The following is a 16,316-nucleotide window of genomic DNA, read 5'->3' on the forward strand; positions in this document are numbered from 1 at the left end:
GAGGGGCTGATATCAGTCACATATGATGTAATGTCTGGGGGTTATATCAGTACTGGAGCGTTATAAGAGGGGCTGATATCAGTCACATATGGTGTAATGTCTGGAGGTTATATCAGTACTGGAGCATTATAAGAGGCTGATATCAGTCACATATGATGTAATGTCTGGAGGTTATATCAGTACTGGAGCGTTATAAGAGGGGCTGATATCGGTCACATATGGTGTAATGTCTGGAGGTTATATCAGTACTGGAGCATTATAAGAGGCTGATATCAGTCACATATGATGTAATGTCTGGAGGTTATATCAGTACTGGAGCGTTATAAGAGGGGCTGATATCGGTCACATATGGTGTAATGTCTGGAGGTTATATCAGTACTGGAGCGTTATAAGAGGCTGATATCAGTCACATATGGTGTAATGTCTGGAGGTTATATCAGTGCTGGAGCATTATAAGAGGGGCTGATATCAGTCACATATGTTGTAATGTCTGGAGGTTATATCAGTACTGGAGCGTTATAAGAGGCTGATATCAGTCACATATGGTGCAATGTCTGGAGGTTATATCAGTAATGGAGCGTTATAAGAGGCTGATATCAGTCACATATGGTGTAATGTCTGGAGGTTATATCAGTACTGGAGCGTTATAAGAGAGGCTGATATCAGTCACATATGGTGTAATGTCTGGAGGTTATATCAGTAATGGAGCGTTATAAGAGGCTGATATCAGTCACATATAGTGTAATGTCTGGAGGTTATATCAGTACTGGAGCGTTATAAGAGGCTGATATCAGTCACATATGTTGTAATGTCTGGAGGTTATATCAGTACTGGAGCGTTATAAGAGGGGCTGATATCAGTCACATATGGTGTAATGTCTGGAGGTTATATCAGTACTGGAGCGTTATAAGAGGGGCTGATATCTGTCACATATGATGTAATGTCTGGAGGTTATATCAGTACTGGAGCGTTATAAGAGGGGCTGATATCTGTCACATATGATGTAATGTCTGGAGGTTATATCAGTACTGGAGCATTATAAGAGGCTGATATCAGTCACATATGGTGTAATTAGGTATAATCACGGCACTTCTGGTGATGACGGAGCTCTAGTAGGATGCTATCCCTTGATGCAATCACAATGTAAAACTTGGTACTCTAAAGTGAGAATTGTAGAGTATTTTATTCAGATTACTACAATCCAGATTATGTGAAGACGTTTGCGTCTCAATCTCAGACCTTCATCTGTGCGTATTGTGTCGGAGAAGGGCTTCAGTTTCCGCTCAGCGCAGGTGTGCGGCATCCACTTCTGACAGAAATCAATCAGTGTCATTTTGGTGCCGCTGATCTCTGTATAATCTCCAGTCCTGGCATCAGCGTGTGATTATTATATCCTGCCCCAGACGTTACATGATGGAGGACTCGGTTCTCTCCCTGAGGGGCCTCCTGCCTATGAGTGGGCCGCGAACTGTTGTGGCTACAGTGATGGAGTCACTTCCTGGGGTTCACATTCTCCAGCTCTGATATCATCCGTGTATACCCTGCATGTGCCGAGTATATAACTAGGCCTGCTGGGACTTGTAGTCCTTCACACTGTAGAATAGAAGGCTAAGGTCCTCTGATCAGAGTATCTGCCATGCGGGAGAAAGGGGACAGGAGGAGACATGTAGGGACAGGCCCCGCCATTCCTGCCTCCGTCACAAAGGAATAACTTCACCTTGGGAGAGCGAAACTCGGGAACACACCATGGCCTATATGTACTCCAGTCACCTCCAGAGCTGCACTCACTATTGTGCTATTACATCGTGTCTTATCCTCCACTCACCTCCAGAGCTGCACTCACTATTCTGCTATTACATCATGTCTTATCCTCCAGTCACCTCCAGAGCTGCAGCCACTATTCTGCTGTTACATCGTGTCTTATCCTCCACTCACCTCCAGAGCTGCACTCACTATTCTGCTATTACATCATGTCTTATCCTCCAGTCACCTCCAGAGCTGCAGTCACTATTCTGCTGTTACATCCTGTCTTATCCTCCAGTCACCTTCAGAGCTGCACTCACTATTCTGCTGTTACATCATGTTTTATCCTCCGGTCACCTCCAGAGCTGCAGCCACTATTCTGCTATTACATCATGTGTTATCCACCAGTCACCTCCAGAGCTGCACTCACTATTCTGGTGTTACATCATGTCTTATCCTCTAGTCACTTCCAGAGCTGCACTCACTATTCTGCTATTACATCATGTCTTATCCTCCAGTCATCTCCAGAGCTGCACTCACTATTCTGGTGTTACATCATGTCTTATCCTCTAGTCACTTCCAGAGCTGCACTCACTATTCTGCTATTACATCATGTCTTATCCTCCAGTCATCTCCAGAGCTGCACTCACTATTCTGCTATTAAATCATGTCTTATCCTCTAGTCACCTCCAGAGCTGCACTCACTATTCTCACTATCATAGAAATCGCCTGTGTTGTGTCTAATCGTCACCACTTCTGATGGTCATCCATGTAGAAACTGGCTGCATTTCTGAGAACACAATGCATTTCTTATCCTCCTGGGAATGGAGGGGTTAATATGAATTTCTAGGCATCTGAAATACAAGCAAATTGGAGCGAGGAATGTGGCGCAGACTGATGGTGACGCAGCTCCGGAGATCAGACTCCTTGTCATTTCCTGTATATGTTGTAGCTTGCTTGATGAGAACGGAAAAAAAGTGATGATGACGACTCAGAATAAAATCTCTGCACCCCTCAGATAAGCGTCTTCATCATCATCTTCATGTTGAGACGCTAGAATAGTCTGCAAGTAAACTGTCACCATTTACAATTAGTTCCCTTCACTAGGGGGAGCTCCCTGTATACAGAGATACATGATAAGATTCTGTCTGCAGCCTCCACTAGGGGGAGCTCCCTGTATACAGAGATACATGATAAGATTCTGTCTGCAGCCTCCACTAGGGGGAGCTCCCTGTATACAGAGATACATGATAAGATCCTGTCTGCAGCCACCACTAGGGGGAGCTCCCAGTATACAGAGATACATGATGAGATTCTGTCTGTAGGCACCTCTAGGGGGAGCTCCCTGTATACAGAGATACATGATGAGATTCTGTCTGCAGCCACCTCTAGGGGGAGCTCCCTGTATATAGAGATACATGATAAGATTCTGTCTGTAGTCACCACTAGGGGGAGCTCCCTGTATACAGAGATACATGATAAGATCCTGTCTGCAGCTACCACTAGGGGGAGCTCCCTGTATACAGAGATACATGATGAGATTCTGTCTGCAGCCACCTCTAGGGGGAGCTCCCTGTATACAGAGATACATGATGAGATTCTGTCTGCAGCCACCACTAGGGGGAGCTCCCTGTATACAGAGATACATGATGAGATTCTGTCTGCTGTCACCACTAGGGGGAGCTCCCTGTATACAGAGATACATGATGAGATTCTGTCTGCAGCCACCTCTAGGGGGAGCTCCCTGTATACAGAGATACAGGATGAGATTCTGTCTGCAGCCACCACTAGGGGGAGCTCCCTGTATATAGAGATACATGATGAGATCCTGTCTGCAGCCACCACTAGGGGGAGCTCCCTGTATATAGAGATACATGATGAGATCCTGTCTGCAGCCACCACTAGGGGGAGCTCCCTGTATATAGAGATACATGATGAGATTCTGTCTGCAGTCACCACTAGGGGGAGCTCCCTGTATATAGAGATACATGATGAGATTCTGTCTGCAGCCACCTCTAGGGGGAGCTCCCTGTATATAGAGATACATGATGAGATCCTGTCTGCAGCCACCACTAGGGGGAGCTCCCTGTATATAGAGATACATGATGAGATCCTGTCTGCAGCCACCACTAGGGGGAGCTCCCTGTATATAGAGATACATGATGAGATTCTGTCTGCAGTCACCACTAGGGGGAGCTCCCTGTATATAGAGATACATGATGAGATTCTGTCTGCAGCCACCTCTAGGGGGAGCTCCCTGTATATAGAGATACATGATGAGATTCTGTCGGCAGCCACCACTAGAGGGAGCTCTCTGTATACAGAGATACATGATGAGATTCTGTCTGCAGCCACCTCTAGGGGGAGCTCCCTGTATACAGAGATACATGATGAGATTCTGTCTGCAGCCACCACTAGGGGGAGCTCCCTGTATACAGAGATACATGATGAGATTCTGTCTGCAGCCACCACTAGGGGGAGCTCCCTGTATATAGAGATACATGATGAGATCCTGTCTGCAGCCACCACTAGGGGGAGCTCCCTGTATATAGAGATACATGATGAGATTCTGTCTGCAGTCACCACTAGGGGGAGCTCCCTGTATATAGAGATACATGATGAGATTCTGTCTGCAGTCACCAATAGGGGGAGCTCCCTGTATACAGAGATACAGGATAAGATTCTGTCTGCAGTCACCACTAGGGGGAGCTCCCTGTATATAGAGATACATGATGAGATTCTGTCTGCAGCCACCTCTAGGGGGAGCTCCCTGTATATAGAGATACATGATGAGATTCTGTCTGCTGCCACCTCTAGGGGGGGCTCCCTGTATATAGAGATACATGATGAGATTCTGTCTGCAGCCACCACTAGAGGGAGCTCTCTGTATACAGAGATACATGATGAGATTCTGTCTGCAGCCACCTCTAGGGGGAGCTCCCTGTATACAGAGATACATGATGAGATTCTGTCTGCAGCCACCACTAGGGGGAGCTCCCTGTATACAGAGATACATGATGAGATTCTGTCTGCAGCCACCACTAGGGGGAGCTCCCTGTATATAGAGATACATGATGAGATCCTGTCTGCAGCCACCACTAGGGGGAGCTCTCTGTATATAGAGATACATGATGAGATTCTGTCTGCAGTCACCACTAGGGGGAGCTCCCTTTATATAGAGATACATGATGAGATTCTGTCTGCAGCCACCTCTAGGGGGAGCTCCCTGTATATAGAGATACATGATGAGATTCTGTCTGCTGCCACCTCTAGGGGGGGCTCCCTGTATATAGAGATACATGATAAGATTCTGTCTGCAGCCACCACTAGGGGGGGCTCCCTGTATACAGAGATACATGATCAGATTCTGTTTGCAGCCACCACTAGGGGGAGCTCCCTGTATACAGAGATACATGATGAGATTCTGTCTGCAGCCACCACTAGGGGGAGCTCCCAGTATACAGAGATACATGATGAGATTCTGTCTCCAGCCACCTCTAGGGGGGGCTCCCTGTATACAGAGATACATGATAAGATTCTGTCTGCAGCCACCACTAGGGGGAGCTCCCTGTATATAGAGATACATGATAAGATTCTGTTTGCAGCCACCACTAGGGGGAGCTCCCTGTGTATAGAGATACATGATAAGATCCTGTCTGCAGCCACCACTAGGGGGAGCTCCCTGTATACAGAGATACATGATGAGATTCTGTCTCCAGCCACCTCTAGGGGGGGCTCCCTGTATACAGAGATACATGATAAGATCCTGTCTGCAGCCACCACTAGGGGGAGCTCCCTGTATATAGAGATACATGATAAGATCCTGTCTGCAGCCACCACTAGGGGGAGCTCCCTGTATACAGAGATACATGATGAGATTCTGTTTGCAGCCACCACTAGGGGGGGCTCCCTGTATATAGAGATACATGGTGAGATTCTGTTTGCAGCCACCTCTAGGGGGGCTTTACTGCATCCCCTCATAGTACATCTGTTGGTATTAGTGTATGGTTTTGATCATCTCCATATTGTAATGCTCCTTCTTCTATGTTCCATCCTCGGGTTGCAGCGTCGTTCCCAGCATTTGGGTTACATTGCTCGCTCTCTGTTGTAATGAGTGGGGGGAGGGGTGCTGATTGTAATACACCTGCACAGTTTACTGGATGGCGGGTGACCCTTTAGCTTGTGGGGGTATAGTGTCAGCAGTCGCACTGGGACTTGGGGGCTCGGCCTTGCCCCATAAGCGGGCAGCAGTAATATCAGTGATGCATAGTAGATGGGGGGCTGTCTTATATGGGGGCGATATGTGTGATGCTCGCAGCCCTACCCTGGGAAGATGATGAAGGGATTACTCGGAGCCGGGTCAGATGTTTTGTGGGGTTGCAGCCGTGGCCTGGACCCGCTCCGTGCCCAGGGCCGTCACATTAAAAAAAGATGTAATGGGCTTTCAGGGTTGACTACGCCACCTGTGGCACCTGGTGAAGGCCACCAGCGCTGCTGCGGTCCTCTGAGGCGGGATGTTGTGGCAGCCGTAGTTGACACTACTCCCCACAGGCGGAGCAGAGACGAGGATGGAGTGGGTTGTAGTGTAGGAGGTCTGGTGCTGCGCGGTGCGGTTCAGAAATAAAGAGTCCGGAGGCCATAGGGGTCGACTTCCAGGGTTTTTACTCACGGTGGAGAGTGCAGCTGCAAGGCTTCTCCCTGCTCCTCACCGAGTTCTGCGGTCACCAGGGACGGGGGTCCGACAACCTCCAAGTAATTCAAGTGCTTAATCAGGACCCCGCACCAGAGTGTTCCTAGACTTCAGACCGTGTCCCCTCCTGTCTGTGTGTGTAGAAAACCCGGTCTCCCTCTGGACTACGCTCAGAACAAGGGCACGGGTGGCAGCTCCGCTCCTTCCGTTACCCAGTGGGATCCTCAGGGCCTGCCGGGCTTTCCTGACTAGGACGTGGAGTAGCAAAGTCAGGTATCGGGGGGCGGTACCCCTCTTGCAGCCGGAATCCCTCTGGCTAAGCCAGAATAGCGAGGACAGGTGGCGTATACCGCTCCGTCTCATCCCCCTGGGATCCTTTTGCGGTGGAGCTACACTCCTAAGCTCCGGGCCTTCTTGGGTAGGGACATTGACCGGGTTGAGACACTCGTTAACTCCAACCTGCCCCTCGACTCAAGGCCGGAGTGCGAGGGCCGTGTCTCCATCCGCTGCAGGTTCACCCAGAAGCCACATTCAGGGATGGAGATCACAATCAAAGAACCATGAGCCCAAGATGGCTGTTTATTAAATATGAAATATTAAGTGTAACTAAATGTGCGTTCTCCACCCTCACCCACTAAATCAGGGTTCCCCAACTCCAGTCCTCAAGGCCCACCAACAGGTCATGTTTTCAGGATTTCCTTAGTATTGCACAGGTGATGGAATTATTGCCTGTGCAGGTGATGGAATTATTGCCTGTGCAATACTAAGGAAATACTGAAAACATGACCTGTTGGTGGGCCTTGAGGACTGGAGTTGGGGAACCCTGCACTAAATGGTTCCCCCTATCTCTTGGTTCCCCAGTCTCCCATTTTCCAGTAGTGGCAGCGCACTAGTGCCTACTAGCCCCCTCTGGTGGGAGAAGTGTGGTGTTGGATGTGGAGGTGGAGTCCTGACCATTGCACCGTTCTTACCTCAGAGGAGGAACACCACACCCCATTGAAGAGGTGCAGCATCCCTGTGGCGGTCGAACCCTGAGGGGCGCCACAGATACATCTCAGAATCCGCCTCTTACACATCGGGGTGACATCTGTGGCGGTGCTGCTGACGGCTTTCTGTAGAACGTCTTATTATCACGTTTGTTATTGTTTGGGGTGATACATTGTAACATTCTGGCTCCTGCAGTATCTCCCCTTCCCCACATGTAGACCGGTGCTGTCCGGGTGGGGGGATTCTAACTCTGTTCTTAATCCCGTAATGTGGACTGCCCTGATCTGATAACGGGTGGTGGGGGGCTTTGATTGTGGGGCACTGGCTGTGATGAGGGTGATGCTGCAGGGTCCTCTACATGTTCCCTATGCAGAGCGGCCGGGCGCTGGTTGGCATACAGTCACATGTGGCGGTTCCTTTGGGCAGTAAACGCTTCCATGGCGGCTCCTGTCTGCTCTGCTTTTTCCATGATCTCACGTCTGGTGGTTTGTGGCTCATTCTCAGGGTCCAGGTCTGCACTGTGTCCCCCAATCCGCTCATTATAGGGGTCCACTGTGTAACCCCTGCACAGGTCTACTATATATCATTGTGACCCCCGCCTGTGTCCCCAGGAGGTCACTGATGTATCCGGGGCCACAGCGCCCCCTGCTGTCTGGAGCACTGGGATACTCGTGGTCTATAGCTGTGGTGTTGCTGCTACAATCACCCTCTCTCCGCAGGGCAGAGCTACCATGTGGGCACAATATGGCGGTATTACATGGGAATTATCTGTCAGACTTGTATGTTTAGGTGAAACTTTAACCCTGTGATAGTAGTTGTAGCTGAAGCTATTGCTCTCTGTTATCAGCTATTCAGACTGTCTCAGTGTTCATCAATGTGTCAAGACCACAATGTTAAGGCTCGAATCTGCAATGTGGAGAACAATGGCGTAGCTGGAATGGATGCCGGGATTGCAGTCACACCCGGGCCTGACGCCTGGTGGAGATACCTGTGATAGTTGGGACAGTGTCAGAGATTTTGTATTGGGGTCAATGTGACTGATATAACACAGCAATTATAATCTCCGGCCTGGCAGAGCACTGTCCCTTTAAGAGCTGATGATTTCCTGTAGAACCTTCACTTCATACTTTGGGGGTTCCTCTCCCAGCACTTCTATGTGCTACATTCCAGTTTTGCCCCCCTCTCCACAGTGCAGGGGTTAATGTCTGCTTCCTCTGCTGGTCTGCATCTGGCAGCTTGTGATTGGTCAGATCCTGGCTGAATGGGGCTCTCTGATTGGTCCACATCCCCCCTTACTTCCCAGGATTGTATTTGCAGCTGGAACACATTAGATTCCTGGGAATTCTTTCTGCTGAGTTTGGAGAGAAGTGAGGTCAGGAAAACTGCCCTATATGGTGCCACGGCTGGAGCGGGCATCGCTGGGGGCGGCGGCAACGGTTACTGTAAAAATAGGCGAGAACTCCCAACATCCCCCTAGCTCACAATGTACCACTCCCATCATCCCTGACCCTGGAGCTGACGCTCTACTCTCCCTATCACACACAATGTATCACTCCCATCATCTCTGACCGTGGAGCTGACGCCCTACTCTCCCTATCACACACAATGTATCACTCCCATCATTCCTGACCCTGGAGCTGACGCCCTACTCTCCCTATCACACACAATGTATCACTCCCATCATCCCTGACCGTGGAGCTGACGCCCTACTCTTCCTATCACACACAATGTATCACTCCCATCATCCCTGACCCTGGAGCTGACGCCCTACTCTCCCTATCACACACAATGTACCACTCCCATCATCCCTGAACGTGGAGCTGACTCCCTACTCTTCCTATCACACACAATGTATCACTCCCATCATCCCTGACCCTGGAGCTGACGCCCTACTCTCCCGATCACACACAATGTATCACTCCCATCATCCCTGACCGTGGAGCTGACGCCCTACTCTCCCTATTACACACAATGTATCACTCCCATCATCCCTGACCGTGGAGCTGACGCCCTACTCTCCCTATCACACACAATGTATCACTCCCATCATCCCTGTCGCCCTATTCTCCCTATCACACACAATGTATCACTCCCAACATCCCTGACCCTGGAGCTGACACCCTCCACAGTGTATCCCGGGAGCTGACATTCATCCTGTGCCATAAATACTCTTGTTACTATTGTATAATAGCTCTTCTTGCTGTCAGTGAATGGAAACATTGTTTATATAAAGGGTATGTGCCCACGATCCGGTGCCACTGCGGCCCCATCGCTGCTGAACAGCCGTGCGGCTTCTGCCCTCATTTTATGCAAATGAGCTGCGCAATTTTTTTTTCCACATGCGGACTTTCCTCATTGATGTTAGTCTATGGGGAAAGTCCACATGCAGACCCGCAAGAGAAATTGACATGCTGCAGGTCTGTAAGACGCACTGCATGTCCGTGTCCGCGGGTGGTCCGCAGGTGCACAGAGATGTATAGTGGACATGGGATTTCTTGAACTCTATCCACTGTGCTGTAACATCTGGACGCTGCGGGTTTGACGCTGCATAAGTCCGCAGCGTGAAACCCGCAGCGGCTCCGAATCGTGTGCACGCACCCTAACAGATCCATATCTACAGCCTGTCCAGCAGCACTAGGTGACCGCCAGTCCATAAACCTCAATGGTTTACACAGGCCGGCCGCGTATGATCTGGAATGGGTCGGTCTGTGCTCTCGGCAGCGCATGTTCACACAGGACGCAGTGCTGCTGAGAACGTTAATGTTTTGTTCAGCAGAACAGATCTTTCTCCCCATGCAGGATTGCCTGTTGCTTGCTCATCAGGTTATCAGAGAACGCTGCTTGTCCGCGATCATCTTGCAGTGTAAAAAAACGCAGGTAAAAAAACGCAGGGAAATACGCAATGTGTGAAAGCAGCCTAAATGCAGACAGTGGGGGATTTGTGCTGTTTTCTTACACTGGATACATTGTATCTCTGATAAGTATCTAGATTCAAGACCTGGAAGTGTGTGATCACAGCGGGAGACTCCACTGATTCTGAGCATCTCCGCCATGATCTACAATTGTGTGACTGAAAATGGCGTAAATTCTTCTGGTTTTTGGAAGAAGTCAGTGAAGGGCCGCTCCTTCCCCCTCTTCTCTACCCCCCATTATATTCATTTGTTGTGCTCATGGTTGATCAATACTGCCACACACTGGATGCTGCTGGTACTGCAGCATATCCCAGCCTGGAAGATAACAGGATAAGTGACTCCCAGGATAAGATTTTGGGCTTCAGCTGAGTTTATCTAATCTTTATTATATTTCTCTGTTGAAACAGGAAGAAGCAAAAAGTAAATCCAAGGTGTGCGCTAACGTGTTCTGTGGAGCAGGGAGAGAATGTGCTGTGACCGAGAAGGGTGAACCCACCTGTCTATGTATAGAGGTAAGATATCAACAGCGGACGGGATGTGGGCATATACCACATGGATGGTCTCCTGGGTCTGGTGTACAGTACATGGATGGTCTCCTGGTGTATGGTACATGGGTGATCCCCTGGGTCAGGTGTACGGTTCATGGATGGTCCCCTGAGTCAGGTGTACGGTTCATGGATGGTCCCCTGGGTCAGGTGTACGGTTCATGGATGATCCCCTGGGTCAGGTGTACGGTTCATGGATGATCTCTTGGGTCTGGTGTACAGTACATGGATGATCTCCTGGGTCTGGTGTACGGTTCATGGATGGTCTCCTGAGTCTGGTGTACGGTTCATGGATGGTCTCCTGGGTCTGGTGTACGGTTCATGGATGGTCTCCTGGGTTTGGTGTACGGTTCATGGATGGTTTCCTGGGTCTGGTGTACGGTTCATGGATGGTCTCCTGGGTCTGGTGTACGGTTCATGGATGGTCTCCTGGGTCTGGTGTACAGCACATGGATGGTCTCCTGGGTCTGGTGTACAGCACATGGATGGTCTCCTGGGTCTGGTGTACGGTTCATGGATGGTCTCCTGGGTCTGGTGTACGGTTCATGGATGGTCTCCTGGGTTTGGTGTACGGTTCATGGATGGTCTCCTGGGTCTGGTGTACGGTTCATGGATGGTCTCCTGGGTCTGGTGTACGGTTCATGGATGGTCTCCTGGGTCTGGTGTACAGCACATGGATGGTCTCCTGGGTCTGGTGTACAGCACATGGATGGTCTCCTGGGTCTGGTGTACGGTACATGGATGGTCTCCTGGTGTATGGTACATGGGTGATCCCCTGGGTCAGGTGTACGGTTCATGGATGGTCTCCTGGGTCTGGTGTACAGCACATGGATGGTCTCCTGGGTCTGGTGTACAGCACATGGATGGTCTCCTGGGTCTGGTGTACGGTTCATGGATGGTCTCCTGGGTCTGGTGTACGGTACATGGATGGTCTCTTGGGTCTGGTGTACGGTACATGGATGGTCTCCTGGTGTACGGTTCATGGATGGTCTCCTGGGTCTGGTGTACAGTTCATGGATGGTCTCCTGGGTCTGGTGTACGGTTCATGGATGATCTCCTGGTGTACAGTACATGGATGATCTCCTGGGTCTGGTGTACTGTTCATGGATGGTCTCCTGGGTCTGGTGTACGGTTCATGGATGGTCTCCTGGGTCTGGTGTACGGTTCATGGATGGTCTCTTGGGTCTGGTGTACGGTACATGGATGGTCTCCTGGTGTACGGTTCATGGATGGTCTCCTGGGTCTGGTGTACGGTTCATGGATGATCTCCTGGTGTACAGTACATGGATGATCTCCTGGGTCTGGTGTACGGTTCATGGATGGTCTCCTGGGTCTGGTGTACAGCACATGGATGGTCTCCTGGGTCTGGTGTACAGCACATGGATGGTCTCCTGGGTCTGGTGTACGGTTCATGGATGGTCTCCTGGGTCTGGTGTACGGTACATGGATGGTCTCTTGGGTCTGGTGTACGGTACATGGATGGTCTCCTGGTGTACGGTTCATGGATGGTCTCCTGGGTCTGGTGTACAGTTCATGGATGGTCTCCTGGGTCTGGTGTACGGTTCATGGATGATCTCCTGGTGTACAGTACATGGATGATCTCCTGGGTCTGGTGTACTGTTCATGGATGGTCTCCTGGGTCTGGTGTACGGTTCATGGATGGTCTCCTGGGTCTGGTGTACGGTTCATGGATGGTCTCTTGGGTCTGGTGTACGGTACATGGATGGTCTCCTGGTGTACGGTTCATGGATGGTCTCCTGGGTCTGGTGTACGGTTCATGGATGATCTCCTGGTGTACAGTACATGGATGATCTCCTGGGTCTGGTGTACGGTTCATGGATGGTCTCCTGGGTCTGGTGTACGGTTCATGGATGGCCTCCTGGGTCTGGTGTACAGTACATGGATGATCTCCTGGTGTACGGCACATGGATGGTCTCCTGGGTCTGGTGTATGTTTCATGGATGATCTCCTGGGTCTGGTGTACGGTTCATGGATGATCTCCTGGGTCTGGTGTACGGTTCATGGATGGTCTCCTGGGTCTGGTGTACGGTTCATGGATGGTCTCCTGGGTCTGGTGTACGGTTCATGGATGGTCTCCTGGGTCTGGTGTACGGTTCATGGATGGTCTCCTGGGTCTGGTGTACGGTTCATGGATGGTCTCCTGGGTCTGGTGTACAGTTCATGGATGGTCTCCTGGGTCTGGTGTACAGTACATGGATGGTCTCTTGGGTCTGGTGTACGGTTCATGGATGTTTCTGGTTCATCTCTAGAAATGTAAGTCCCACAAGAGACCAGTTTGTGGCAGCAATGGGAAGACGTACCTGAACCACTGTACATGGATGATCTCCTGGGTCTGGTGTACGGTTCATGGATGGTCTCCTGGGTCTGGTGTACGGTTCATGGATGGCCTCCTGGGTCTGGTGTACAGTACATGGATGATCTCCTGGGTCTGGTGTACGGTTCATGGATGATCTCCTGGGTCTGGTGTACGGTTCATGGATGGTCTCCTGGGTCTGGTGTACGGTTCATGGATGGTCTCCTGGGTCTGGTGTACGGTTCATGGATGGTCTCCTGGGTCTGGTGTACGGTTCATGGATGGTCTCCTGGGTCTGGTGTACGGTTCATGGATGGTCTCCTGGGTCTGGTGTACAGTTCATGGATGGTCTCCTGGGTCTGGTGTACAGTACATGGATGGTCTCTTGGGTCTGGTGTACGGTACATGGATGGTCTCCTGGTGTACGGTTCATGGATGGTCTCCTGGGTCTGGTGTATGGTTCATGGATGGTCTCCTGGGTCTGGTGTACGGTTCATGGATGGTCTCCTGGGTCAGGTGTACGGTTCATGGATGGTCTCCTGGGTCAGGTGTACGGTTCATGGATGGTCTCCTGGGTCAGGTGTACGGTTCATGGATGGTCTCCTGGGTCAGGTGTACGGTTCATGGATGGTCTCCTGGGTCTGGTGTACGGTTCATGGATGGTCTCCTGGGTCTGGTGTACGGTTCATGGATGGTCTCCTGGGTCTGGTGTACGGTTCATGGATGGTCTCCTGGGTCTGGTGTACGGTTCATGGATGGTCTCCTGGGTCTGGTGTATGTTTCATGGATGGTCTCCTGGGTCTGGTGTACGGTTCATGGATGGTCTCTTGGGTCTGGTGTACGGTACATGGATGGTCTCCTGGTGTATGGTACATGGATGATCCCCTGGGTCAGGTGTACGGTTCATGGATGTTTCTGGTTCATCTCTAGAAATGTAAGTCCCACAAGAGACCAGTTTGTGGCAGCAATGGGAAGACGTACCTGAACCACTGCGAGCTGCACCGTGACGCCTGCCTGACCGGCTCCAAGATACAGGTGGACTATGATGGACACTGCAAAGGTACAATGTAGCCATCATGTGATTCTGTGCAGCTGTTATAATGGGATAATACTATAGCTGGATCCATTGCACAGTCAGATGATTATAAGTGTTATTGCGCACCACATGCATCGTTCACGTATAGACTGTAATATTATAATAGTCTGCAGGTCATTACACCTGTTATAATTGTTCAATCTTTATTCCCTGGAGCAGAGAAGACGTCTGACACTCCTGCCGCCAGCCCAGGTATCGCTCCTTCCTCTTTATTACTCCTTTTATGTAATAACCTGTTATCATCCTGCTCTTTTACTATTTGTCCCTTGCTCTTCTCAGTCGTGTGTTACCAGTCTGATCGCGATGAGCTGCGGAGACGCGTCATTCAGTGGCTGCAGGCCGAGATCATCCCCGATGGATGGTTCTCCAAGGGCAACAACTACAGTGAGATCCTGGAAAAATACTTCAAGGTAAGGACAGCCGGGCTGTGGGGTCCTGTAGAGTAACGCTGTGTACAGAAAGATGAAGAGAACATTGAGCTGCATACACTATTATCCCTCTGTTACACCAGAAACCGGAAAGACTACATACAGTTTTAGTGTTTGCTATTTTCAGTGTTGTAATCTTGCCTATCTAGTATCCAACAGTACAGTAGAGCTGTCATTTAAACATTCTACTTATATCAATGTGCTTTATTGCCCCTGCTGCTAGTGTAACCCTGCCTATCTAGTCCCCAGCAAAATAATAGATCACACAGTCAGCCACTTATTCTTCTACTAATGACAAGATGGTCACTCTGATGATTTTCATTACTTCTTTCCTATGCAATTGTCAGTCATCTTGATCAATTTGTGTATCCTTTCAACCTTAAAAGTATGAATTATTCCAGTACTGCCTATCTAGGCTTCAGCACTACTAAAGATCTTAAATTCAGATATGTATACTTCCCTCTTCCTATGCCGTTGTCAATCGTCTATTGCTGCCTATCTAATCTACAGCCCTACAAAAGATCTTATATTCAACCTGTTAGTTTCCATTTTCTTCTGCTGTCAGTCTTCTAGTGTTGCGTAAATCGTCTTCAGCACTATAATACAGTTTACATTGAGCCATTTATCCTCATTATTTCCTATGCTGTTGTCAGTCATCTGGTGCTGCCTATCTAGTACCCAGCACTACTATAGATCTTACATTGAGCCATTTATCCTCATTATTTCCTATGCTGTTGTCAGTCATCTGGTGCTGCCTATCTAGTACCCAGCACTACTATAGATCTTACATTGAGCCATTTATCCTCATTATTTCCTATGCTGTTGTCAGTCATCTGGTGCTGCCTATCTAGTACCCAGCACTACTATAGATCTTACATTGAGCCATTTATCCTCATTATTTCCTATGCTGTTGTCAGTCATCTGGTGCTGCCTATCTAGTACCCAGCACTACTATAGATCTTACATTCAGCCATTTAACCTCATTATTTCCCATGCTGTTGCTGCCTATCTAGTACCCAGCACTACTATAGATCTTACATTCAGCCATTTAACCTCATTATTTCCCATGCTGTTGTCAGTCATCTGGTGCTGCCTATCTAGTACCCAGCACTACTATAGATCTTACATTCAGCCTTTTAACCTCATTATTTCCCATGCTGTTGTCAGTCATCTGGTGCTGCCTATCTAGTACCCAGCACTACTATAGATCTTACATTGAGCCATTTATCCTCATTATTTCCTATGCTGTTGTCAGTCATCTGGTGCTGCCTATCTAGTACCCAGCACTACTATAGATCTTACATTGAGCCATTTATCCTCATTATTTCCTATGCTGTTGTCAGTCATCTGGTGCTGCCTATCTAGTACCCAGCACTACTATAGATCTTACATTGAGCCATTTATCCTCATTATTTCCTATGCTGTTGTCAGTCATCTGGTGCTGCCTATCTAGTACCCAGCACTACTATAGATCTTACATTGAGCCATTTAACCTCATTATTTCCCATGCTGTTGTCAGTCATCTGGTGCTGCCTATCTAGTACCCAGCACTACTATAGATCTTACATTCAGCCATTTATCCTCATTATTTCCTATGCTGT

At 49.3% G+C, this 16,316-nt stretch overlaps 1 protein-coding gene across 1 annotated transcript in view; it reads left to right on the top strand.

Moving 5' to 3' along the window:
• Nucleotides 1-16,316, top strand: part of FSTL1 (follistatin like 1) — a 96,920-nt gene that overhangs the window by 61,091 nt on the left and 19,513 nt on the right. Inside the window, exons 3-6 of the mRNA XM_073668715.1 lie at nucleotides 10,740-10,844; nucleotides 14,122-14,251; nucleotides 14,447-14,479; nucleotides 14,567-14,697. Of these exons, the coding sequence (XP_073524816.1) occupies nucleotides 10,740-10,844; nucleotides 14,122-14,251; nucleotides 14,447-14,479; nucleotides 14,567-14,697 (399 nt within the window). The remainder of the gene's footprint in view (nucleotides 1-10,739; nucleotides 10,845-14,121; nucleotides 14,252-14,446; nucleotides 14,480-14,566; nucleotides 14,698-16,316) is intronic.

Source organism: Phyllobates terribilis, unplaced genomic scaffold (assembly GCF_046119375.1).
Source record: "Phyllobates terribilis strain yellow unplaced genomic scaffold, ASM4611937v1 Scaffold_2__4_contigs__length_985480577, whole genome shotgun sequence".
NCBI classification, from domain to species: domain Eukaryota; kingdom Metazoa; phylum Chordata; class Amphibia; order Anura; family Dendrobatidae; genus Phyllobates; species Phyllobates terribilis.